The 27,167-nt window shown below is 45.6% G+C and overlaps 2 protein-coding genes across 9 annotated transcripts in view; both read left to right on the top strand.

Annotated features, from left to right (window-relative positions):
- Tcf20 (transcription factor 20) overlaps positions 1–10,470 on the top strand; it is a 178,330-nt gene extending 167,860 nt beyond the window's left edge. For 4 of the 8 annotated variants that reach the window (XM_029470172.1, XM_029470173.1, XM_029470175.1 and 1 more), the window contains exons 4-6: positions 1,101–1,150; positions 2,142–2,264; positions 7,004–8,546. In XM_029470172.1, the coding sequence (XP_029326032.1) occupies positions 1,101–1,150; positions 2,142–2,225 (134 nt within the window). In that variant the 3' untranslated portion in view covers positions 2,226–2,264; positions 7,004–8,546. Of the gene's footprint in view, positions 1–1,100; positions 1,151–2,141; positions 2,265–7,003; positions 8,547–8,971; positions 10,061–10,429 lie in introns of those variants that run through there. The other 4 variants (XR_003835008.1, XM_021182820.2, XM_029470174.1 and 1 more) reach the window with 4 other exon arrangements.
- A 12,086-nt stretch (positions 10,471–22,556) lies between these two features.
- Positions 22,557–26,650, top strand: LOC110310469 (cytochrome P450 2D26). The gene is made up of 9 exons (XM_021183456.2): positions 22,557–22,836; positions 23,475–23,646; positions 23,905–24,057; positions 24,136–24,296; positions 24,926–25,102; positions 25,286–25,427; positions 25,594–25,781; positions 26,154–26,295; positions 26,396–26,650. The coding sequence occupies exons 1-9, from the start codon at positions 22,648–22,650 to the stop codon at positions 26,572–26,574; spliced, it is 1,503 nt and encodes a 500-aa protein (XP_021039115.1). The 5' UTR covers positions 22,557–22,647; the 3' UTR covers positions 26,575–26,650.
- The last annotated feature ends 517 nt before the right edge of the window (positions 26,651–27,167 follow it).

The following is a 27,167-nucleotide window of genomic DNA, read 5'->3' as shown; positions in this document are numbered from 1 at the left end:
TCCTGGAACTCACTTTGTAGACCAGGCTGGCCTCGAACTCAGAAATCCGCCTGCCTCTGCCTCCTGAGTGCTGGGATTAAAGGCGTGCGCCACCACGCCTGGCTCTGTAGAATTCTTTTAAGGCTTTTCTTTTAATGAATATAAAACATCTTAATGAAATTTAGGGCTGGAGAGAAGACTCAGTGGTTAAGAGCACTGACTGGAGCCGGGCGTAGTGGCGCACGCCTTTAATCCCAGCACTCAGGAGGCAGAGGCAGGCGATTTCTAAGTTCGAGGCCAGCCTGGTCTACAAAGTGAGTTCCAGAACAGCCAGGGCTACACAGAGAAACCCTGTCTGGGGTTGGGGGTGTGGGGAGAAGAGCACTGTCTGCTCTTCCACAGGTCCTGAGTTCAATTCCCAGCAACCACATGGTAACTCACAGCCATCTGTAAAAGGATCCAATGCCCTCTTCTGGTGTGTCTGAAGACAGCTATAGTGTACTCATAAATAAAATAAATAATACACCTTTTTAAAAAATTAAAGTTTATTTATACATTTATATGTCCTGGTTGTTGGGGGTGATTTTTGTATCACAGTATCATGGTTATTTACCCAAAGCATCAACCACTTTAAAATACTAGGGTTTGTTTTGTTTTGTGACTGATGCCATATTAATGTACCATAGATTATTTTGGATGTCAATGTTTTCCTATTAGGAACTACAGTGTGGTCCAAGAAGCAAAGAATATGAGGAAAACAATTGCGTGTCTAAGATGCAGATCTAAATGGCGTTAAATGTTCAATGACTTGAAATCCAGGCACAGCCAAAGCTCCTGGAAGGGAGTATAGGGTCTCCAGCTACCATGTGAGCGCCCCATGGCAGTTCCCTGGATAATCCACTAAACATAATAAAGCTAGGGGAAATACATATATGTCCAATGGCATCTGGTTTCTCCACAAGTACTGTTGGTTTATTTATAAACAGTAGTGCATATATACATTTGGAATTAGGAAGGAAATAAATCAGTATTGAGGCCCCTTACATTTATGTGTATCTGTCCAACCAGTATAGCCATACTCAGTTAAGCATACATTCTAATCTGACTGTCTTGTTTTGTAGATTGTTTGCTGCATGAGGAGAATTTCTCCGTGAGGTGCCCCAAGCACAAGGTGAGTCACTGACCCCTGCACTCTCAGTGGGGCTGACTATATAGCTGGGAATTAGGGGTAAGCCCCAGACACTGGGGCGGCTTCACCCGTGCCCGTTCCCCATGCTGTAGCTGCAGCCTTCTCCTGGCCTTTGGAAGGTGGCATGTCACTGAACTGAATGACTCCCTGGGGAAGGGGCCCAACAGCCTTCGTGGTAGGTTGGGAAGAGGTTTAGTTTTTTGAGGGGAATGTCTGTGATTCAGGAGTAATTAAATATCAGACCCAATAAAACTTACTGCTTTGTATATGAGTTTTAGTAGAACTCTATCTAGTTTGTGGATCTGGTTAATGAGTTGGTGCAAGGCCTGGTCTAGAAACATCTCTCACACTAGTAAGTAGGCCAACTCCAGAGCCTGGGAGAAGCCCTCTTTCTCTCTCAAGTAGTGCAGCAGAAGCAACCCAGCGGTGTATAGGTGATGGCTTCTGCCGGCCCATTTCCCAGTGTGGTGAATGCTCACTTCCTTTAGGAAAGGTGAAAAGATGAGACTTGTACCCATTTCTGTGGTACAACAGAAAGCATGGGATGGGATGAAGGAGGAGGGCAAAGGTGGAAACTTCTGCTGCCCTGCTGCCCCTGTTTTCCTGTACTTGGATCTGTGTAGCTGAGGTCACACTGACACCTGGTGGTCATTGGCACTCAGTCTCCAGATAGGGCCGGAAAATACTAAAGGAGTCATCTTTAGAGGACTGTCTTCAGAATGTTCCTGACAGATTATGCTTGCTTTTAAGAATAATTCTCAGAGATGGGTCTTAGGATCAGACAGTATTCTCTTTATTTTTACTCAGCAAGCCCAGTCTGGGTGCCTCCTGTTTGTCATTCAGTACTGACTCTGCTTTTTATTTCCTTTTCCATGTGCCATTCCTGTCCTTACGTCTACCCTTCCTGGTTCCCACACACTGTATTTCCTGTTCTGTCCCTTTTGTCTTGTCTCTTGGCTTTGGCCGGCATCAGCCTCCCCTTCCATGCCCTCTCCCCCCCTTGCAGAACAAGACCGCAAAAGGCAGCCTCAGCACAGAGCAGTCCGAGCGGGGGTGAGGGGGGAAGTGTGCACGTGGGAATGGACAGCAAGCACAGGTGAGTTGGGGCCTGCTGAGCTCCCACCACCTCCTCACCCAGCTCCATGTGTATCTGGCCTCTGGCCTCCTAATGGCTCTAGGCTGCACCACCAGCATTTAGTCATGTGGATTAATAAAGCAAGAACAGAACAGCTTTTTATTTGTTATTTAGCTTCCTGAATGTCTGCAAGAAGATGGTAGAGGCTTCAGAACTAACTATCCACTGCCAATTGGAGTCAGGACAACTTTTCTAAAGTTAGCCCTTTTAGTGAACAGCTGACAAATGAGCCTATGAGTGATGGTCCTAAAGGCAGAGCTTCTAAGACAACCCTATGGGTGGGGATCTTCTGCCAGGAGCCTGGTCTTTTGACTCTTGCCTTAGTGGAATCTAACCAGTGGTCACTTTAAAAACAAAACAAAACAAAACAAACAAACAAACAAACAAACAAACAAAAATCCTTAAATTTTGGTAAGGCTTATATACTATGGTTTTTTTTTTAAAGAAAAAACAAACAGAATATTCTCCAAATTTTATTATTTGTAATCCCACTCCAGTATTGTGAAGAATTCTTTTTTGTTTTTTTTGTTTGTTTGTTTGTTTTTTAAAAAGCAAGCCAGGCAGTGGTGGCTCATGCCTTTAATCCCAGCACTTGGGAGACAGAGGCAGACGGATTTCTGAGTTCGAGGCCATCCTGGTTTACAGAATGAGTGCCAGGACAGCCGGGGCTACACAGAAAAACCCTGTCTTAGCACCCCCCCCCCCAAAAAAAAAAAAAAACAACAAAAAACCAAGGCAAATGAGATTTACTGGACTTTTATCATCTACTTTCACTATATTCTTAATGGTATCAAGATATTAAACTGTGGTGAGTGTGGTCATACAGCCATAAGAATGCAGTTTAGTGGAGATGGGGTCTGGAGGCTTGCTTTGTCCTCTCTGCTCTGCATGTCACTGAAGGATGAGAAAAAGTAGGCTGAAGAGAATGGAACTTACATGGCAGGAGGCCTTGTTGCTCCAGTGGGCAAAGGTACTAGCTGTCTCTGAGGGATAATTCTCTAAATAGGGTCCTCTGTTCCTACAGCCACAACAGGCTCATTCTCTGTTGGGTTTGCCCTCTTCCCTGGTTAGACTAAAATCTAGGAGGTTTTTTTTTGTGTCATTTTCTGGAAAAAATCGTAAATTTGAAAAACAGTTGAATTCATCTCAGAGTATTTGGCTTTCCTCCTCCATGAAAATGTTTGTTTAATTGGTGGTTCATTTACTGACTTCAGAGAAGGCTGCTTGCACCTTGCTGTGCCATAGGTCTGGATTCAGATGTGGGCTCCCCAGGGCTCCCTAGCAGGGATGCAGGGTGCTTTGTTACAGTGCTTTTTGTCTTTGTCTGCCTCTTCCACGGAGCAGTTGGCAATGCCAAAACTAGAACAAAGTGTGAAAGGTTCATGAAAACCACCTACTTGCTCTTGGGGCACAAGATCCTAACATGAAGACTAATGGACTAACAAGGCGTTGTCAGCTCTGCAGTTTTAGAAGTTGCTGGTTTGTACAAGCTGTACACTTGTCCTTCTAGGATAGGTGTTGTGATTCTCAGGACCAAGTGGTGATCTCTCTCTCTCTCTCTCTCTCTCACAACACACACACAAGCATATGTGTGTGTATGTTTTGGAGAACTATTTACATTAGCCTTCAGTGGAACTAATGGACTTGAATGTCACCTAAGTAGAATCTGCAGTTTCTGTGTGATTGTCTCTTTAAGTTGGCCCAGTGGTTAGAGTCAAACTCTAAGCAGGTCATGAGACATATTCTTGAAGTAAGTGTCCTTGAAGGCTTGGCTGAGGTGGAACTTGGTTTTGTCTTTAATTGTAGCCTGAATTTTAGAATCCAGACCTTGATAACTCATGTGTTTGGGACCTTGGTTGTCATTCCTACTTATTCTTGGGCTCTTCCAGCTCCAGCCCCAGATCTTGAGCAGAACAGTGAGTTGTACTCTGTACTTCCCAGGCCGGTATCTGGTCATAGTAGGCCTGACCCTTGTGTTGAGTGGGCCTCAAGTCTGTTGAGGTTGTAGCAGTCACCTATTGAATAAAAGGACAGAGCCAGTATCCAGTCTTAATGTCTGGAATATTCTTTTTATAGACTCTTCCCACAAAAAAAGAAATGTAAATGTAAATTTTTTATCTTGGTTTGTCTGTTCAGCTGTTACATCGAGGTCAGTCAGTATCCTTCAAGTGCCAAGTATTTGCTGAAACCTTATGGTCAGAGACAGAATCATACCACTGTCCTGTCCTCAAGGAACACTCATACTCAGGATCAGATCGAGAGCCACCATTAACAGGGACCTACACAAGGCAGGAAATGGGCAGTGAGTGTCCATATGTGTCCTGATCTACTGGTGTCCCACTTTTTCACACAGAATGGTGAGGAAGGGGCTTTGGAACTGAGGTTAAAACTACTTAGTATCTCATTGCTTCTGTTTCTTAGGTAAAGAAAGAATAGTGATGAACTCAATGAGGGTTTGATGAGGCCTCAGCAAATACTAAGCTGCTGCTGCTACTGTCCAGCTGAGTGTTTCTGAGAGCTACAACTGCTCCGTCTGCAGAACATGCCAGAGCTAGAGGACAGAAGATGCTCTCTGGCATGTGGGGGTTATGCACTTGTCACCACCAGGCTAAGAGGATCAGAACAGTAAAGTCTTTGAACAGTTGCCCAATAGACCACCTCCACCCATTTCTGGGGATGAGAAAGCATCACCAGTATCAGTGATACTAAGATTGTTATTCTCGGGCTAGATTGCAGATGTGGATAAGGGACCATAGCTTCCCTGGTAGATCCTGAGATGCAGTAGACAGGGAACAGAAACCATTATTTGAAGTGATGCTCTGTCCTGGGTGCTAGGAATAGCACCTACCCACATGCCCTACACAGAGCAGCCATGGAAAGTAAAGGGATGCATCCTCCCTGTTCCCTCTGGGCAGCAGGTGGCCCATCCGCAGATGAGTGTCACTCCAACCCTAGGTTCGTCCAGGGAAGTGCTACTGGGGTTACTCCTCTGAAAGGGGACCCTTATAACTTATGTTGATATGGGGTCAGAATTAGATCTCTCTCAGAGAACTCTTCCTCTTTATGTAGGGATCATATGTGAGCTTCAGAGAGGAGACTGCCTCTGAATCCTGGCATAGATGAGCTGGGTAATGCCTGTTGCTGTTGAGAGAGTCAGGTTGAGTGTTTGGAATAGAAGGATACAAAGGGAACCCTCTCAGGTTCAGGCCACAGGGTATGTTGGGGGCATCCAGAACGAAACCCAGTGCTCTCTCTACCTGCTGAACATCAAGAAGCTTATTGTTTCGTGGTTGTGAAGACAGAACCCAAATGCCAGGCGACAGCTCTTTGTACCGAGCCACCCTCTTCACAAACCGTTCTTAGTGATAAACATCCACGTGTCGTGAGATTTAAAGAAGATATTGATCCTCATCAGGTTGGAATGACAGAGAACTTACTTGACATAGGCCCGAGGCCTAGCTACCTCCTCTGAGCCATGTTTCAGGCAATGAAACCCAATATCTGCAAGTGTTAGCTCCTGAAGAACACGAGCTGCTTCATCTTGAAGATGGATTTTAAGGCACCTTAGTACCATCATAAGACACCTACGTTCCCAGAGCTGCAGTCTAGGTTGTAGTATATACACTGCTGTCTCTGCAAAGTGTCTTCCTCCTTGTTGGTGTTTTTGTAAAGCACTTAGCAAGGGCAGATGTATATATGTGTGCTTCTGAATGGTACATTCTCCACTCCTGGACACATGCCAGCCTTCTCAGCTATTGCTTATTGATAAGCTTTGTGGAAGCAGTTATTACACAGAGGGCCTGTTTTTTCCTGAAGTTTGTTTATCTGTTGGTGGTGATAGCAGGAGAGGTTTGAGGAAGAGACAAAGAGAAAACCCAAGACAGATAGATGCAGAAAGTGCAGATATTGGCAGAAAGCAAGGATGAGAGCAACTTGCCATCAACAGTGACTTTTGGTGTAATTTTTATGGACTGATTCCTTGGAAACTATTGTGTCTCCCTGAACCCTTCTCATATAAAAAAGACAGACCATGAGACACTCCTCAGTCTCTTGAACAAACTATTTGCTCTACATGGGTCATAAGAGTAACTTCCTGAAACCAGAAATGATAGATGAGAGAAGCCCCAGAGCCTCTTGAGCACCTCAGGTTCCCGAAGAACTAATAGAATTAAAACTCCCAGCTCTATGCAAGCCTCAGAAAATGGGCTAGGCCTATCCCACCTCCCCACCAGAGGCTCTGGAAAGTCTTACTTGCAGGAAGAACAGACTCAGCTAGAGAATGGTTGTGAGATGATCTGGGTAGGTGCTCTCGGTTTCAGTAACAGTAGAATACTCGTAGCTACTTTGAGGACTGAGCCTTGCTACAAGTTATTGAGCCAACCACAGACCTTACTATGCTGGCAAGATTCATACACAAACTCTCAAACAGGGCCCAGTCATGGAGGTCAAGGAATACTTTCCTGTCTTGGCCCCTTCCCTGTAAGGCTCATTCTCTTGCATCACTGATGCCTTAACCAGTGGGTCCAAAGCCACATGATAGTGGAGGCATTGAGCTTGAATGTGTTCAAAATCAGCAGCCATCTACAGAAAGGTCTGAGTATAAGATCCCTGTTGAAAGCCATATTCTCCCATTGCTACAACAGCTGTGCTGAGACCATATGGAACTTGGAAGCACCCAGTGCCTACTGTTTGTTTTCCAGGTGAGACTGTGGAGATGAGAAGGTGGAGGACACATGTGATGGAATGGAATCCTCCTGCTGTGCAACCACACCCCACTCTGCCCTGCCCTGCCCTGCACCCCCGCTGCGCTGCGCCTGCCCATGCCAGCACTTCCTTCCTATGTTCTCACATCACACTCAAACTGGTGACACCACAGGAAAAGAAAGATACAAGATGTTGGAATGGCTGTTTCCATGGACACAATCTCCATAGTGACAATGTGGGGGAGGGGGGAGGGGTGGGCTGATGGGGAAACGGGGAGTTAAAAGGGAGGGATAAAAAATATATATATATAAATCTATTTTTAGTCTGGAAAGACTTTGTTTAAATGAAAGGTGCGCTATCCCTTTTGATTCTATTTTAAAATTATCTAGTTAATTCAAAATTTGTTCCAATGACAATGAAATTTAAATGTGAAATTGAACTGAACAAACTCATCTCATAAAGGATGGGGTGTGGCTTTGATCTTTAGCCTGTCTCACAATTCAGTGAACACTAGACCCAGGACTGAGAGAGCAGACAAATGACAACCACCCTTCCCTTGGTTAGGATCTGTCTCACGGGGGAAGTTTGGGGGAGGGGGACAGAATGGGGGTGGTCATTTTCAAAAGTGTGGGGAATGATGTTTAAACACAAAAATAAATTTTTTTTTTTCCAGAAACACTATTTTTTTTTTTTTTTTTTTCCCTTTTTTTTTTTTTTTTTTTTTTTGCGGGGGGTGGGGTGGTAGTGGTGAAATTGGCAGATGCCCCAACATCATGGCTGTATCCTGGATCACTGTGGCCCCACCAAGTAGGTAGAGTAGCCCCACAGCATCAGGTGTACCCAAGGAATTGCTTATCTCTGGCGTCCTCTTTCCTTGGCACATTCCACGTAGTTGGGACCCTTGGGGGGACCCACAGCATCCATGGAAACCATGGAGGCCCAGGCCTCTGCTGCTGAAACAAGCAGGGTCTGGGAGAGAACTGTGGCGTGAGCCATGTGGGTGCACTAAACTGACCAGAGTCAGCCACTTTAACACTTCTCTATTGCTTTTATTTTTTAGAGTGGAAAGGGGGCTTGTCATATATGTTGCCCATGCTATGTGATTCTTTATGTTGTATTGTTTTGATGTAAATTGTATAATTTTTAAATATGAGTTTTAAAAAAAGAAAAAAGTACAAAAAAAAAATCTTGTTAAGGCCTTAAGAAGGGATATGTGCATCTTTCAGGGGTCACTCTGCCGTGGGGATAAAATAGCTGTTTTACAAACAGTTTTATTTAAAAAAACAAAAATCAAAAAAATTAAAACAAAACAAAACAAAACAAAACCGTAATAAACTTCATTTTAACCTTGTGTCCCTTTTCATTTACTCTAAGTGAATGTGTCTCTTCCTTCTCCAGAATGGCCCTCCCAGGAGGTCTTTGGCTCTATTCCCCAGGGGGCTACCATCAGTCCCAATCAATCCCTTTGTTCCTTTTCCTCTGAAAGGCCAGGTGGTCCTTGCCAGCGGAGCCTGAAACCAAACCCCAGGGTTCTTTGCCTCCTGTGGGGCCCATTCTGACTTTCTGCAGTTGACTTGAGGACATATTCTCAATCAGCATTGATTTTTAAGGATTGTAAAAGTGTAATGTTAATGGACTTTTTTTTTTTAAAGAAAACAAATATTTTAAATACTCCTTTGAGTTGGAAGTAAGCAATTATAAATGAGTTCTAATGTGCTCATCAATTTGGGGTTGCAGAAATGGCAGGTTAATTTTGCTCTATGGGTATATCAAGCAGTGTGGTCCATTTCTCACCACACCCATGTGGATGGTGTATGAATGTTGAGCCGTGTGCTGTGTCAGCTGTGGGACCGTGCTCAGACAGCTGGACAAGACCTGAATAGAAATGATGGCTTTTGAACTGGTTAGCGTCTCTTGTTGGTAACCTGGATTAACACGGTTAAAATGAAATTGATATATTTCAGGTGTCATGGACTAAGCCATAAAACTTGAAGAATGGGTATCTTGAGGAAAATATTTTCCTGACAGCCGATGTTCGTCACTTTCCCTTTTGTTCTTTTGTTCCCATTCCATTTGCTGGTGGTACCTGAGCACAGCTTTATTGATGAGATTCAGAAATGACTTGAGTGGGCAGTGACCCTATTCAGTTCCTCTTGATGGCAGTTTCCTGACTTGGGCAGTGCCGTGGCTGACTCTGCCTTTCAGCTCCTGCAGTTTCTAAGGTCAGTGCATGTGTGTTGTAGTAATAGGTTTTGTGAAAGCAGTTTTAGGTTCACGGTAGCTTTGGGCAGAAGATAAGCTCCTATGGACCTGCATCCTGCAGCAGCTCATCTCACTGTGGGTGTGGCCCTCTGGAGTAGCACATGTATTGTGAGTGATAAACCTACATGATACTTCATAATCACCTGTTATGTCTGTGATTTATGTCAAGGTTTGCTCCTTATGCTGTGCACTGGATACTTCATAGATTTACACAAACTTATAACACCCGTGCGCCCCCATTACTGCTTCTTACAGCACAGCTCGCTGCCCTAAAACAGCTGTGCCAATTGCTTCTCCCTTCCCTTCCAAAACCTGACAGCCAGTGGTCCTTTTATCATCTTCATAGGTTTGCCTTTTCTAGAGTGGTGTATAGTTAGTCATACAGTATACAGCCACTTCAGATTGGCTGTTTCCAACTTAGTGATACATGTTTATGGTTCCTTCATGTATTTATGGCGACACGGTTCATTTTTTTTTTGCTGCTGCCAAAAAAATACTCCATTGTCTAGATATGCCCAGTTTTTCCTACTTCCTGTTCGCCAAAGGACATCTTTATTGTTTCCAATTTGGGCACTTATGAATAGAGCTGCCATAAATACTGTGCAGGTTTCTGTGTAAGCACACGTTTTCAGATCAGTGTGTCATATGGTAAAGATATGTTGTATAAACAACTGCTAAACTTTCTTTTTTCTTTTTTTTTTTTTTGCTATTCTTATGACCCATGAATGGGAGTTCCTGTTAACATCCTTGCCAGCATGTGGAGATATTCTTTATGTTAACCATACTGATAGGTATGTATGTAGATACTAATACTCTAAACAATATAATCAAGTGGGTAGAGGGTGTGAGGGACTTGGGAGGACGAGAGAAGGAGGGGGAAAAGAGGGGCAGAATCAGGTATTGGAGGAGATGCACAGAGGGTCAGGAAATTGAAAAGAGGCATATAGCAATGGGGGATGGGGAACTTGGGGTAGCAACCAGAAAATCCCAGATGCCAGGAAAGCAAGAGCCTCCCAGGACCCCATGGGGATTACATTAGCTGAAATACCACAAAGGGGAGGGAGAACCTGTCAAGACCATATCCATGGTCCCCCCTGGTTGAGGGATGGAGCCACCTACCCGTCTCCAAAATTTTAACCCAGAATTGCTCCTGTCTAAAGGAAATACAGGGACAAAGTGTGAAGCAGAGACTGAAGAAAAGGCCATCTAGAGATTGCCCCACCTGGGGATCCATGCAGGCACCAAACCCAGACACTATTGCTGATGCCAAGAAGTGCTTGCTGACAGGAGCCTGATACAGCTGTCTTCTGAGAGGCTCTGCCAGATCCTGACCAGTACAGATGTGGATGCAGCCAACCATTGGACTGAGGAGTTAAGGGAAGGACTGAAGGAGCTAAAGGGCCTTATCTGGCATTAATGTGAGGGGAGGCCCTTGGTCCTGTGAAGGCTTGATGCCCCAGTGTAGAGGAATGCTAGGCCTGTGAGGCGTGGGGGTGGGGGGGGCACCCTCATAGAAACATCGTAAGAGGGGATCGGATAGGAGGTTTGCAGAGGGGGAACCAGGAAAGAGGATAACATTAGAAATGTAAATGAAAAGTACAACTGGATCTCCTTGGAGAAGGAGGTATTTTCAGATGACCTGGATGGGACAGCAAAGGAATCAAATCCCTTAAATAAAAATGTACTTGACTTCATAAAAACCTTTAATTTTTATTTATGTATGATTGTGTTCTACTTGTGTGCCTAGTACCTGTAGAAGGTCCTCTGGAACTAGATTTACAGAACAGTTGTAAGCTGGCATGTGGGTGCAGGGATCTGAACCTGAGTCCTCTGAAGATCAACCAGCACTCTTAGCCATTGAGCCATTTCTCTAGGCTCTCTTTTAAAAGCATATTAAAATTTAGAGTTGTGATTTTTTTTAGAAGTGTGAATATTTTCTTTATGTCCTGCAACAAAGATCTGACATTTTTTCATCTTGCAAAATAGAAACTGCCCACTAAACAACTCCTATGAGTTTGGATCTACTCCTATGAGTTTGCAGCTTCCCCTGTCTGAAATCTCTGGCTCCCCCCAGTGATGGTTGTTGGGACTGCAGCTCAAGAGGCTGCCCATTTCTTAAGCTAGACATTTGGCACTCTTGTGGGTAGAGCTGGGAATTAGAAGTTTCCTTCCATTGACATGGCTATTCCCCAAACAAAGAAATGTCATAAAAGTGACCAAACCTTCCTCTTAATGGACCTACACTGGCTGGCTACTACAGCTTCGGAACTGGTCTAGAGTTCTCACAATAGTGTTTGGGTCATATAGGGCTCTCTGAAGCCTACAGGACTCAAGTGTAGACCTAGTTCACCTCATAACTACAGTATTTTGAAGCTCAGTGTCTCATGAGCGTGTCCAGAGGGCCCACCAGTACATTGTACATTTAACCCCGTGACATGGGTCCCAAAGCATGGGCAGTTTGCGTTTTTCTAAAGCAATAAGTCAGTATGGTCATCAGTGGACTATCATGTGCAAGCAGTACAGAGTCGCTGCTCAGAGCAAGTAGTGGTCAGTACAGTGCAATACCACGTTGACTTGCTATCACTTATGCTCTTATAGCATGAAAACACCTGCCTCTGAGGACCCTGGGGAGAACTAATGAGTTGGCACGTGTGGTGGGAACAGCAGTGCCTGGCACAGAAGTACCAGTCTTGGAAGGCACAAGCCTCACTCTTTAATTTTCCTGTGGTTGGCCCATCCTAACCACAGGCCTCTAGCATAAGGGGAATACCACTCTCCATATGCCATTAAAATGACTTGGGGGCAGACTTGACACACAAGAAGTAAATGAAGATTGATTTTTGTTTGAAAAGCAACTGGACCATCCTTTAGATGTCAGTTCTCTCTGACAGTGACCAGAAGTTTCATTCCACGGCCAGATCTAAGAAGTTCCAGGTTGTGTAATCAACTGAATGACTTCAGACTTGTTCTAAAGATTATGTAGATTCCAACTGCCTTCCTTTTACTGTTGTTTGCTTGTTCACACAGGCCATTCTACTAGCACTTGATACCATAACTAGGTAGCTTAGCCTTTCCTTGACATCAGGCCATCATTTTCTGCAAACAAGAGGGCCAGTGGTGCTTGGGCCATGGAGCCTAGCCTGCCCAGCCTATTTTTCCTTCCACTTTCATGCTTTAGCACAGCAGGTTCTCAACCTGTGGGTCGAACCCTTTTCATTTGTGTGTTGTGGTCAAATGATCCCTCACAGGAGTCACGTATCTGATAATAACAATTCATAACAACAGAATTACAGTTATGAAGTAACAACGAAATGATTTTTTTGGTTGGGGGTCACCACAGTGTGAAGAACTGTATTAAAGGGCTGCAGCATTAGGAAGACTGAGAACTACTGCTCTAGCTTGCCAGTTAACAGCTTGGCTTAGCACAAGAGAACAAAGGGCAGCCTTAGCTCCTTTGTAAGGAACAAAGTGCCTAGGCAATGCTAGTATTTTCTTCCTTGAGTGACTGGAATAAGGACCAAGAAGGGTCCCCAAAGAATCCTGGAAGCAGCCATGGGGCTGCAGACTGGACTGTGGCCAATGGTCATATCCACAGCTCTCTTTTGCATGTGGTGGGCTTGATGGATAACTGACCTGTCTGCTATCCTCCAAGTTCTGTGCCACTTCCTGAGCTAGGCGGCCTGCTGCAAGTAAAGTTTGAAAACATATCTGTACAAAGTGAGGGAGTTAATGATAGAAGTCAGCATAGGTCGTGGTGACCTTAGCAGTACACAGTAAATCCACAAACCTCCAAAAGAAAGATTTCGGGACCTGAAGATCGTGCACTTCCAAGAGCAGAAGTATAGAAGGACAAACCCAAGTAGGGCAGGCTGTGCTTCAGATTTGAGATCCAATCAGACACAGCAGAAGTCATACGTTCCAAGCCATTGATCCTATTGGAGGAGGTCTTGATTGGGGGGCGGGGGCAGGAATGTTAGGGTCTAGTACAACTAGAAATCCGTCAGGAAAAGAGGTGCTGTGGCAGATCAGATCTCTTGGTGGTCCTTGTACCTCAAGGAACTGAGAACAGGTGTGCTGGTTCTGGCTAGGTCACTGCTGAGCAAGTGTATCGAGTAAGTCCTTTGCTGAACTTACATGATAGACTTCCCAGCCACAAGGCAACAGATCTTATGCTGAGGATGCAGCTCAGTGGTAGAGTGTTTGCTCTACATATCTAAGGCCCTGAGGACAGTAACAAGCAACACACAACAGAAAGCTCCTGTGGCAGATCTTACTGGTTCTTGCTGTCTCCTGGGGAGCTTCACTTGTAAGCACTCTGCTTTTCCACTTTAGCTGCAGCACTGCTTCAAAGAGCTGATCAGCCTACAGGTAGCCTTTAAGGAACCAGTGTGACCAACACACAGTAGCAGGAGTGCTGGTAAAGAAGAGAACACCTTAGACCACCTACCAGTTCCAAGTGTGAAGACTTGGGCTTTAGTCTCAGATCCAAAGGCAAAGGTCTGGATGTGTATGGGGTGGCAAAAATGGCACAGAAGAGTCAGTGACCAGGACAGACACTAATGGGAGTGATGATGTAGTCAACAATTCAGTAAAAGCCATTGGGTTCTATGGTGGAGACAGTACGTAGAAGGAACCGGCGCAGCATCTTAGGATGGTGCTGAACCCAGAGGAGGGAAGGTGTTGGGAGTAGAGTACACTGCCTGGAGTACTTGCTTACATGCACACCACATGTGGTACTTCATGGACTAGAAGTGACAGGAGTGGCAGAGATTATGTGTTGACCCTCCGTAACTTCAGCCTGGGCAAAACAAAAAACGACAAAACTGGAGCAGTGGATGACTAAGGCTGTACTAGCCAATAGGCCTGTGGGTGATGGTCTGAAGGACACAAGAAAGGGAGGAGAGAAGTACCAGAGTGTAAGATAAGGTTAACCTAACCCAGATTCTCACTTCTGGGACACCCCTCTAGCCCTAACATAATCCTCACATGGAGCAGCCCTTAACACAGAGATAGAAGAATGTCCTAATCCTAAACTAAACTAATGTGGTTCATCCCTCATCTACGATTGATGCCACGATTCCTTAGGATGCTGGATCTACCTAATGAAGGTGGAAGTTGACTTTTGCAAGGTACCATGGTCACCATAGTGTCTTATGTAGAGCAATCTCCATGCACCTAGAGCCTCATCAGAGGAGAATATTCATACCTGTTAAGCAGGGATGGTGGCCACCTCACCCTGCTAGCCCAGGTACTGCTATGCCTGACTCTGCCCTTAGATATGTGGTGTAAGGGTAGAGCTGGAAGGAAAAGTATAGCTGCAAACCCTGAATTATGTGACACTTGTGGCTCCTAGCATTGGCTTGACCAGATTTCTACGAAAGTGATAGATATCTTTCTCACATGGATCAGCCCTTAGCATGGAAATAGAATGTTGGGTGAAGTCCCCTGTACTTCAGACCACTGAAGCAATATGCTGTGTGTCTCAAGGCCATGTCCAAAAGGAGACTGATGGTATTATGGGGCAGATGTGGCTTCCACAAATGTCACACCAGGCTTACATGTCTTTTACCAAATGCTATGATTCGTGAGGTGTAGCACTTTGGAGATACAATACTAGTGAATTTGTCCCATGTGACATTTTGTGAAATTGAAAGATAAGGCTTCTAGCTGGGCAGTGGTGGTGCACACCTTTAATCCTAGCACTTGGGAGGAGGCAGAGGTTCTCTTGAGTTCAAGGCTAGCCTGGTCTACAGAGCAAGTTCTAGGATAGGGCTACAAAGAGAAACCCTGTCAACAAAAAAGAAAGAAAGAAAGAAAGAAAGAAAGAAAGAAAGAAAGAAAGAAAGAAAGAAAGAAAGAAAGAAAAGAAAGAAAGAAAGAAAGAAAGAAAGAAAGAAAGAAAGAAAGAGAAAGGAAAAGAAAGAAAGGAAGGAAGAAAGGGAAAGAAAGAGGAAAAGAAAAAAAGAAGAGAAAGATAGGACTTTCTCATCCCTAAATTATGCATGGACTCTCCTCTCTAGTATAGCCACACCAAATGAATGTTATCTTGTTCTGAATTTCCAGCATATTGATGTAAGTGGTTGTACACCGTGGCCATTGCCCACAGAGTTTCCAGGGAAGTGGGATAACAAATGAAAGCAAGCAACAGGATTGTAGAAAGCATAGACAAAGGGTTGGGTGAGAAGAACTACAGGGCTCCTCTAAGATAACAAGACACTTCTAGATGTAGAGTTTATGCATATGGACTTAGCAGTAGGAGCTTGCCATTTCCATTGATCCAAGGTTCATACTCTGCCTCCTGCCAGGAGACAGAGACACTTTAATCACCAACCTGTCCTTGGTGCTGAAGAACGAGAGCACCTGGGAGATGCCCTCCTCAACTCCATCCTGAACATTTCTGGAATCTGAGGGCCATCTTATGAAGCAAGAAACCTTCATGCCATCCTGAGCAGGTGTCTGTGGTGCCTGGATCCCTGTGTCTTTTCTAGAATATCTTGGAGGATGGAGCCAGATCTCTGACTGATTGAGCTCACTCCCGGGCTGCTTCACTTGCCTCAGGGAGCCCCTGGCTAACATGAAGCCTGCCCTTTAGTTTCTTGTTGTCTACCTGACAGTCCAGCACAGTATTCATGGCAACTTCAACATTTCCAGTTAGCCCAAGCTCCTACCAGCTGTGTTACAGTTATACACCAGCAAAGTTAAGAATTTCAGATTGATGTACAGTAAACAAGTATTAAGACAGGCATTTGCTTTCCTGATCCAGCTTCAATTCATGTCTATTTATGTCATGGGCTCTCAGACAACAATCTACAATCAGCACTTACCCAACTGTGTCACCCCTCCCCAACAAATGACTTGGATGATAGGAAAATGATTGTACTGTAGCAAGAGCAATGACATGCAGTACATGAGGCTATTGGGAGCTGCATAGAGAATTCAAGAGCTGCCTGTCTCTCATACACATAATAACTAACAGTAATAAGTGAGACAGCAAGGAAGAAGAGACACCTGTGCTGATGTTCACCAAGTGACAGCTAACCTACATAGACACCCATCAATGGCTGCAGGGTTGGTGAGAATTGGCTGTAGGCAGGAGTCAACTTAAAAAGGAAAAATGCCCTGAACCTCTGTTTGTAAACAATAGCTTTCCATTCCTTACTCCATTCAGGGGCTAACAACCACTGTGTTTATCTGAATTTACATAGTGGAATCCCATATATATTTTTTTCTTTTGTGGGTGTTTATTTCACCTCAGGTTCATTCACCTTGTATGTAGCGGATGTCAGTGCTCTTGTTTAAGGTAAAACAACATTCCATTATATAAATAAATAGTAGTCCACAAAATCTGCTTTCTTTCCTTCATTTTATTAAGATTGGACAGCCACCATCTAAAAATATTACATGGAAAATTTGAGACATTTTTAGCGTTAGATTTTGAGCCAACATAACATAACATAACATAACATAACATAACATAACATAACATAACATAACATAACAACAATAACATGATTACATCTGACTTCTTCAGTCACACTCACTATGTACATGAATGAGGCCTTTTCCAAAATATTTAACTTCTACAGTATACTGATTTATTGGTCACTCCAACAGATAGCCACTTTACAGAGGACTCTACTATCTATTGCCTTAACACAGGGTCACAGTTTCTACATGTGAGGAATAAAGCCACAGAGAACAAATGCCACATCATCATGCTTTGTCCTTCCTGTCACCCTGGACAATGTGCCATCTCTCATCATCCCTTGAGAAGTATGTGCAGCACTGAAACAACTTGAGAGACCACGTTCAGACTCCCATTATCTCTCTTGCCATTATTGCTCTCTGCATACTATTGAGCTCTCACTAGGCAGTGAGAGCTAACCTTACCAAGGTAGTGCTTGATCTTCATTCTAGTTGGCTGTGCATAGGAAAAGCCATAGTATGCTTTATGATTTAGTTCTATCAGCCATTTTAGGGTGGTCTTGGGGATTAGTCCTGTGGAAAATGGGGACTACCGTCACTGCTCCATGTTTTCTGTTTGTGCACTCATCTGTCAGTGGACACTATGTAGCTATGAGCATGGATATCCAGTGACCTTTTCTGGGAACCTCCTTTTCCTTCTGTATGTTTGAAGGAACTCCTGGGTGATGGTATCCTTAGTTTTGTTGAGGAGTCACAATCGTCCTCGGTGCCCATTAACACTCTGTGAAGCATGCACAAGGGTTTGCAAGCTCTGCCTCCTGGAAGCCTGTGTTTCTAAGACTGTTTTGATAGAAGCCACACTAATGAATATGACATAGTTATGGCCTCATTGTACTACTAATAAATGACAGTGGGCATTGTTTATGTGCTTGTTGGTTGTTTGCTTTGCATAAATGTTTATGTAAGTCTTTGGCTCATATTTGCTTCAGAAATCTGATACATATTTTTATTTCTGAGTATTACTGTCTTGCCACACCTGGATTGTCATAAGTTTCTCCTTCCCGTGATTTCTCTTCCCATCTTTTGACAATGAGCATTTTAAAGAACATTTTTTTTTATTTAGGTGTGTGTGCCACATGTGTAGAAGTAAGAAGTTGGCTCAACCAGGAGGAAATGGAACTTTCTTTCCACAATGTAGCTCCAAGAGCTTGAACTCAGACTGTTGGGCTGGGTTGTAGGTGTTCACCCACCAAGCCAGCTCAGCAGCCAGGCTGACTTGTAAGACACAGAAGTTTTTAGTTATTAAAAAAAAAAAAAAAAACCAGTCTGGCTGGGCAGTGGTGGACACCTTTGATCCTAGCATGTGGGAGGCAGAGGCAGGTGGATCTCTAACTTGAGGCCAGCCTGGTCTACAGATGGAGTTCCAGGGCAGCCAGGGTTACACAGAGAGACCCTGTCTCAAAACACTCACTCACTCACTCACTTTGTCTTCAGTTCTTTGATGCATGTGCCACTGTGTCTGTCCTATGCAAGTGGCCACCAACAACTCACTGCACTGAAGCTTCTGTCCCAAGGCGTTTCCTAGGAGTTTACAGGTGAGCATATACCTTCAGGTCTTCGATCCATTCAAACTTCGTTTTTGTGTGTGGTACTAGCTTTTCACCAAGCTTCATTCTTATTGGGTTGCCCAGGGCCATTTCCTACTAAAACTGTCTTCTGCATAGAACTCATCATTTGAGCAGATATACTACACCAAGTACTCACTTCGGAGAGTGCACTAGGCAATTTCCTCATGCAATTCACAGAGTCTTACCAATTCAAACTTAAATGGTAGGTCCTACTGTATACCAGCAGCGGAAGGAAGAGCCTGCAGCTCTGAGGCTACCAAGCATGTCACTACACTGAATGCACAGGGAATGGCGACACAGTGGCATTGAAAATGCTTGGCAGCATGTGTGGTCTCTTGATATTCCTTACAAATTTTAGGAATTTTGTAATCTGATAGGAGCTGCGTGAGTACAGTGTGGGTGAGAGATAGAAAAAGTTCTGCACCATTATGATCTTATTATAATACCATATATATGTGGCCTTTCATTGAAAGACACGGGTCACATGAGTGTCCTTGGGGGCTGATTTCTAGGAGGTCTCCTTTGGTGTATATCTTCTTTGCATAATAATACTGTGATTAGGATCAGATTAGTACAGAGATCATAAGAACATATCCCACACTCTGCTCATACTCCAGGTTTTGATTGTTACCCTCTTAGCCTAACTGTGTGAGTAGGAACCTCTGGGGATGATGGTCAGGATCTAGTTATAGCTGTCAACTGGCCCTAGTGTCTCAAGGAGGAATCTCTAAAGTTCTGCATCATTTCATGGTGCTGTGATGTAGGTTAGAGTGTGAAGTGCACTGTGGCTTATACAGTGGGTCTTCTGGGATTTGGCCCTATCATGAACCAGAGCCAGATCCTGTTTAAAAATAGGAAATGTGAGTCTTTAGAACTCCTGTGCGTGTGTGTGTGTGTGTGTGAGTGTGTGTGTATTCATGTGCATACATGAGAACTTGAATGTGGAGGTCAATGGTTGATGTCAGACATTTTCCTTGATCACTTTCCATTTTGCTTTTAGATACAGGGCTGCTTTCTGAATCTGGAATCTGGATCTCACCAAGGTGGTTAGAGGTAGCAAACCCCCAGGGCCTTTCTGTCTCCCCAAGTACAGTGCTGGATTACAAGCATTGCTGGGTCCTGGGGATGTGGACTCAGGTCCTTGTGTTTGAGTAGCAAGTTGTTTACCAATTAAGCCATCTCTATTCCCAAACTACCAGTCTTTTGAAAATCTTTTACAGCATTTGTGGTCTCTTGATATTCTATACAAATTTTAGGGATTTTGTAATCTGATAGGAACTGCATTTAATGCTTAGATTCCATTCCTTCCAGTTCATGAACAATAAAGCAAGCCTTCCTGTTTTAATATTCTCTTTAAATTTTTACTTCTTTAGCCAGACAATGGTAGTGCACTCCTTTAATCCTAGCACTCAGGAGGCAGAGGCAGGCAGAATTTTTTGGTTTCAAGGCCAGTCTGGTCTACAAAGTGAATTCCAGGCCAGCTGGACTACACAGAGAAACCCTGTCTCAAAAATCAAAAACAAAACAAAAACTGTTTTTACTTATTCGATGCATTCCATTTACATAATTTTCAGTCACTAATGATGATTTTGTACGTTATTCATTGTGTGTGTGTGTGTATGTGTATGTGTGTATGTGTGTTTGTGTGCAACTCTTCATAGGGAAACGAATGCACATGTGTGCACATCCTCATTTCCGTGTTGAAGCCAGAGTCAAAGTTGAACGTCTTCTTCAGTCCCTCTCCACCTTACTGAACTTGGAGCCCACTCCTCAAGGTAGACTGACTCACCAGCAGCTCTGAGCATCCTCCCTTTGCTGCCCCCCTAGTCCTGGAATTGTGGGAATGTTTGGAGTATCTAGATGCTAGGAGATGACCTCATGTCCTCAGCTTACACAGCAAGCACCATACTGTGAGAGTCACTGCCCAGCCCTAACATACTTTTTTTAATGCTAGTTTATGTGTAATACTGCTTGTCATTCTATTGTCTTTAAATTTTTATTCATTGTTATTTCATATAGCATATTCATTGTTAGATTAGGAAAGAACAAGTGTTTGTGTGTGTGTGTTGACATTTTGCCTTTGCTGAAATTGTTTGATGTTCTCAGATAGTATTGTGAAACCATTCCTGTTTCCTTCGTGCACAATTATATCATCTATGATCAAAGATCATGCTCTTTCTTCCTACCTGGGATCTACTGTCTCAGGTGAGACATGCTCACACGTCTATACTCAGAACCAAGAGTCTCCGCTGTGCCAACTGTCATATTTCACTTGAGTTCAGATTTTCATGAGGCTGATGACCCTGCCCCACCCACAAGTAAACAGTGCCACAGGGGAACCTGATTCAGTGATTGCCAGGCATTGCCCTGCACCCCAACCCCTTGGACTATGTTCTTTGTGACTATAAGTCACAGGCCCTTCCTTATCTAGGTCCCAGAACAGTTTTGCCGACTGCAAACACTTTTTCAGTGTGGGAGGTGGAAATGGAGGTTGGTCAGTGTCATGATCCTGCTCAGCAGTCCCCTTTGTGTGCACTTTAGGAATAAAGAAAACATCCAGGAATTATATATGAGGTTGATTTTCAATATTTTACATTTCTTTACATGCGGAGTGCATCATCTCAAGCATTGGTTCTGTGGTTTGAGATTTCATAGGTAACAGCCTATGCTAATGGACCACAGTCCTGCTGTGGCCTCACACCATGAGGGGTACAGTAAGCATCCAGGAATGAAAGGGTACCCAACACTAGCCAACCTCTGGCCAACCTTTGCCCCAACTAAGCTTTCCAAAGGCGACACTCAAGAGTCACAGTCATCCCAGAAGAAACCTACCTGCCTCAGCTTCTCAGTAAGTGCGTCACAGTTGCCTCCCATCTCCCACCCATGACCTGTGTTGGCTCCTGGACTTATCGTACTATAACTCAGCTGGGCAGGGCCAAAAGGAATAGGCAGGGACACAGGCAGTGAGACAGGGGTGTGGGTGTGGGGCGGGAACCTGCCCACCCAGCCCACAGACCCCTGGCACAAGGGAAGCACTACTTTACCTATCTCCATGTAGAAGATTGTCAGGGAACAACTGCCCCACCAAGAAACCAAGGGTGAAAAAGAGACAGAGGCCACCATGTGATAAATACTTGGTCCAACCTACAGGCCTCTGGGACTCTCAACAACTGTTGACAGTTTCTCAGCTTTCTCAGATCTAACCTAAGATGCTTCCAGGTTCTGAGTCTGGCCTCTCCGATCAACCCAGTGACCTCAAAGCTGAACACAAGACTCCAGGGGCTACAGCCCCCTTCTTCCCACTGCCCCTCATCACAAAAACCAGACAGTGGCACTTGCTGTCATAGCCAGGTGCTGTGTCTTGCAGTACCTGTAAGTTACTTATGTCCTGACAATAATGTGCTCCTTGAGCCTCCAGGATGGCCATACTCCCCCTCCCCCATGTGTGGCAGTAGTCACAAATATTTCAAAAACACCGCCCATGTAACATGAGGAAGACACCTCTCCATCCCTCTTAAGATGATAGTTAGCACAGGGCTTGACCTAACAAAAAGCCAAGAGTGAATAATATCCATGTTACAACCACATGGATATCTAGCTGGCCTCCCCAGGATTCTATTGACAGTTGGTGACAGCCTTTCAGCTTTCTCAGGTGAGAGCTAAGAAGTCCCCAGGTTTTGAATTTGGCCTTCCTTGAGAGTTGAATGACCTCCTGCCTGTGCTCAAGGCTCCACAGGCTGGAGCCTCCTTCCTTACACTGCCTCTCCCTCACCCTCATCCGCTAGCCACATAAGCCACTTCAGTGGCCATTGCTGCATAGTGATAGTGCCCACGGTGTCAGTCAGACCTCATATCCTACTAGCCAAGTGTTCCATGAAGCCTCCAAAAGGTCTTGTTCCATTCTGAGACAATGCCTTTGGGCCCCTCGGATCTCTGGTCATGTGGCAAATTAGTCTATGACTGTTGCACCCTGAGGCAGGGTCCATGGCTATGTGCCCGCTGTGCTCACAGTGTCCAGCCCAACATAACCACTATGCAATTCTCTGTGGAGCTATCAGTGTCACTCCCCTGGATAAGCACCACAGGAAAGAAGAAAGGGTAGGAACCTCTGACGTTGACTTTCCCTTGACTTTTCTGACACCCCCTTCCCCCATACAGGCTCTGTTTGAACATTAACACAGCTACTTGGCTCAAGGCAGAGAACAAAGTGCAGCCTTCCCCTCCTCCCTCTTTATAAGGGACCAGTGCATCATAAGAGGATCTTTCTTGAATCTCAGTTTCTGGAACGAGTATTCCTTCAAAAGCCTGGAAGCAGTAGGGCAGCCATGGGGCTGCTGATTGGAGATGATTTATGGGCTGTAGTCATATTCACAGTCATCTTCCTGCTTCTGGTGGACCTGGTGCACCGGCGCCAGCGCTGGACTGCCTGCTACCCTCCAGGCCCTGTGCCATTCCCTGGGCTGGGAAACCTGCTGCAGGTGGACTTTGAGAACATGCCATACAGCTTATACAAGGTGAGAAAGGTGGTAGTGGAGGACAGAAGAAGTCAGAGTGACCCAGGCAGCACGTGGTGGTGTCGAAGCCACCGGAAAGACAGAAAGATGGCCCCCAAGAGAAAAAAAGAGTTGTTGGGAAAACAAAGTGGAGTGTGTGTGTGTGTGTGTGTGTGTGTGTGTGTGTGCAATAGTCTCTTCCTGCTGTGTGGTCTCAGGCCTGGCTGCCTATCTTAGGAACCTGAATTTCTTCTTGTATGGTGGAGTATGAAGGGACCCAAGGATCTTGTTCAGTCTGAGTCACAGCTGAATGATGATATTTGCTATGAGGTCTTTGTTGAATTGAGAAGATTGGTTGCCAAGCAACAAGGTGCCCCAACTATAGGCTAGGGATGTAGGTCTGTGATAGAGCATTTGCCCAGCATATGTCAGGAACAAGGTTCAATAAGTTCTATATATGTGTATGTACACACACACACACACACACACACACAGAGAGAGAGAGAAAGAGAGAGAGAGAGAGAGAGAGAGAGAGAGAGAGANAGAGAGAGAGAGAGAGAGAGAGAGAGAGAGAGAGAGAAGCAGAGACTTGTATGAAGAGTATTGATCTTCCACTCTGCTGGAAACCTCTACTTCCTATGTGTTCTGTCCTATTTCAGCTTCGAAACCGCTATGGCAATGTGTTCAGCCTACAGATGGCCTGGAAGCCCGTGGTTGTGGTCAATGGACTGAAGGCAGTGCGGGAACTGCTGGTGACCTATGGAGAAGACACTTCTGACCGCCCCCTAATGCCCATCTATAATCACCTAGGCTATGGGCACAAATCAAAAGGCAAAGCTCTATAGTGGGGGCAAGGCAGGGAGAGTAGGGCTTGAGAGGGGTGAGCAGAAGATAGACAGACCTAATGGAGATGATGCGGTCCAGCAAGGCAAGGGAAAAACACTGGGGTGGAGCCTACGAAATGCAAGGTGCCAGTATGTGCTAGAAAAGTGCTGGGCACTGACTGCTAAGACTGACCACAGAGAAATGTTGGGAACAGAGGAGACAACATAGCTAGGTGCCCTCGGTTACACACAGATGTGTCTGCAGGTGTGATCCTTGCACCTTATGGACCCGAGTGGCGAGAGCAGCGGCGATTTTCTGTGTCTACCCTGCGTGACTTCGGCCTGGGCAAGAAATCACTGGAGCAGTGGGTGATGGAGGAGGCTGGACACCTCTGTGATGCTTTCATCAAGGAGGCCGGTGGGTGATGTTAGAGATGGAGAGTGTGAGCAGGGACTGATGGGCACTATCATGACTTGCTTGCATCTCTGATCCTAGAACATCCCTTCGATCCCAGCCCCCTCCTAAGTAAAGCTGTGAGCAACGTGATCGCCTCCCTCGTTTATGCTCGTCGATTTGAGTATGAAGACCCTTTCTTCAACAGGATGCTCAAAACATTGAAGGAAAGCTTAGGAGAAGACACTGGCTTCGTCGGAGAGGTATGTGGCTCAGAGCAGTGGGCCTGGCCACTTCTGTGCTATAAATTCTATCAGAGTAAGTATGAATTCAGGGTGGGTGGGTCAGGGCCTGGTGTGATAGCCAAGTGCAGGGAGAAAGGCTTGGGTGTTGACAAACCTCAGATAAGTGGAGGGGAGGAGCAGACCAAGGTCAATGGCTCTAGAAAGGGGGTGAGCCTGCAGGGAAATCACACAAGCCTGTTATATTTGAAGGGTAGAATATTTCTTTTCTTCACCCTGAGCTACAGAGAGCATGCAGGCTAGAACTGGGGAAGAAGCAGGTGATGGGTAGGGACAGATTCGGAGTCCATTGTGGAAGAGGCTAAGAACTGTGACTGGTCCAGGTAAACACTGAGCAGAAACAGCACCCAGGGGCAAAAGAGCTAGATGGTCAGTGGGCAAATGAGCCTAACAAGCAAGCCTGGAGACCTGAGCTGGACACCTGAGTCCCATATAAGGGATAAAACTTACTCTATAAGTTGTTCTCTAATGACAAAACATGAGTCACTGCACATGCGGTAGTGTACAGGCAAGCACATGTGTGTATGTGTGAAATTATGAATTCTTAATTAGAAAGAAAAGCAACTGGACCTGTTTTGTTTCTTTCACAGGTGCTGAATGCCATCCCAATGCTACTACACATCCCTGGTTTGCCTGACAAAGCCTTCCCCAAGCTGAATTCATTCATAGCCTTAGTGAATAAGATGTTAATTGAGCACGAGACGACCTGGGATCCTGCACAGTCACCCCGAGATTTGACTGATGCCTTCCTGGCTGAGGTGGAGAAGGTGAATGGCAGCTCCAAGAGATCTGGCCAGGGGCTGTGCGCTGAGGTCCTGTGAGCTATGAGGCCAGATGGGTAGAGTCCTGTGCATCACCAAGTAACTCAGCCCCTGGGTTTCCGGGGAATAATGGGAGGCCACTGTGGGATAACTCCTCCCTACTGAGCCCACCCTTTCTGTCTGGCCCAGGCCAAGGGGAATCCTGAGAGCAGCTTCAATGATAAGAACCTTCGCATAGTGGTGATTGACCTGTTCATGGCAGGGATGGTGACCACCTCAACCACACTGTCCTGGGCCCTGCTGCTCATGATCCTGCATCCAGATGTGCAGCGTGAGCCTGGTGGGGCTGGGAGGGAGGGCGAGAGGCATTTGAGAAACTAGTGGCTCCCGCATTAGCTTGACCTAGGCTCCCACAGTCTGATGGGAATCTTATCCATCTTATTAAAACCAGTGGCTCACATTCAAGGATGAGCAGCTTAGAGATCCTATCTATCTAGGCCGTGTCCACCAGGAAATTGACGAGGTCATAGGGCAGGAGCGGCGTCCAGAGATGGCAGACCAGGCCCGCATGTCCTACACCAACGCGGTCATTCATGAGGTGCAACGCTTTGCAGACATCATCCCAACAAATGTACCACATATGACATGCCGAGACATTAAATTCCAAGACTTCTTCATCCCCAAGGTAGGCGTGGGTACCCTGGTCCGAGAATCCTCATGGGGCAAACATGGGTGATAAACTCCAAGACCACCACACACTGGATTTCCACATGGGAACAGGATGGAGCTAGGTGTGAGTACACTGCAGCCATTGCCCAAGATTCCCTGGGGAAAAGGATGGCCAGTGAAGTGAGCTTAAGGGGTTTTAGGAGGCACTGCAGACGGAAACTTTGTCACAGGGCCTTGGATGGTACAAGAGAAGGTGCTCAGAGGCTCCAGGGGTGAGGGTGAATGAAAGGATCCAGTGTGTGAGGTAGAGACTGTGCCTGTGAACTTGGTGACCATGGCCTAGGCAGGCCCACCCTGGCCCATCTTCACAACATGTGCCTCCTGCCAGGGGACGACCCTCATCCCCAACCTGTCCTCCGTGCTGAAGGATGAGACTGTCTGGGAGAAGCCCCTCCGCTTCTATCCTGAACACTTTCTGGATGCCCAGGGCCACTTTGTGAAGCATGAGGCCTTCATGCCATTCTCAGCAGGTGACTGCAGGCTACTTGGCTGCCTGTCTTTTCTCAGGGTGCCTTGGAGGGTGAAGCCCCAATGAGGTCCTAGATTAACTGAACCCTCTCCCACCCACAGGTCGCAGAGCATGCCTAGGGGAGCCCCTGGCCCGCATGGAGCTCTTCCTCTTCTTCACCTGCCTCCTGCAGCGCTTTAGCTTCTCAGTGCCCGATGGACAGCCCAGACCCAGGGATTATGGCACCTACTCATTGCCAGTTACTCCAGAGCCCTACCAGCTCTGTGCAGTGGCTCGATAGCAGGGGCAATGGTCCTACCTTCCCCCAAGTTTGGCCTGATTGATGTTCAATAAACAAGTTCTGTGTCTGCAACCCAGATTCTTGGTCCATCCCCCACTCTTATCTCAATTGTGTCTCAAGACAACAGTCTGTAAACCTTCTTGCCCCTCTGTCTCAGCCCAACCCATGAACAATTTTAATGCTGTGAGAATTAAGTTTATTACTCCAGGAGTAGTGGCCTCCAGTAAAGCACATGGGAGGATGAAACAAGATGATGGCAAGTTCAAGTCCTGCATGGGTTATATAAACTGGACTACTTCTTAATGAGAAAGGGACGAGGGATGGGTAATCATCATGGAGTGCTGAAGGGAGGAAGTAGGGTGGAATGAAAGGGAGGAGAGAGGGAAGCATCCAGATAGTAGTTTGTGGGACGCCTGACTCGCCAGCAAGAAAGACACCACAATAGGATCCTTCTGCACACGTTTATTGGGCTGCACATTGACTGTGTAGGCGAAAGACCCCGAGCCCTGGGCCTCTCACTCTTATATACTATCAGTTCCCATCCACTCACAGCAGGCCACATCACCTCACCAGGTACGCAGCTTCAGCTAATC

The sequence above is a fragment of the Mus caroli genome, chromosome 15 (assembly GCF_900094665.2).
Source record: "Mus caroli chromosome 15, CAROLI_EIJ_v1.1, whole genome shotgun sequence".
Taxonomy (NCBI): Eukaryota; Metazoa; Chordata; class Mammalia; order Rodentia; family Muridae; genus Mus; species Mus caroli.
The sequence above is the reverse complement of the archived record's forward strand: the minus strand, read 5'-3'. Positions and strand labels throughout refer to the sequence as shown.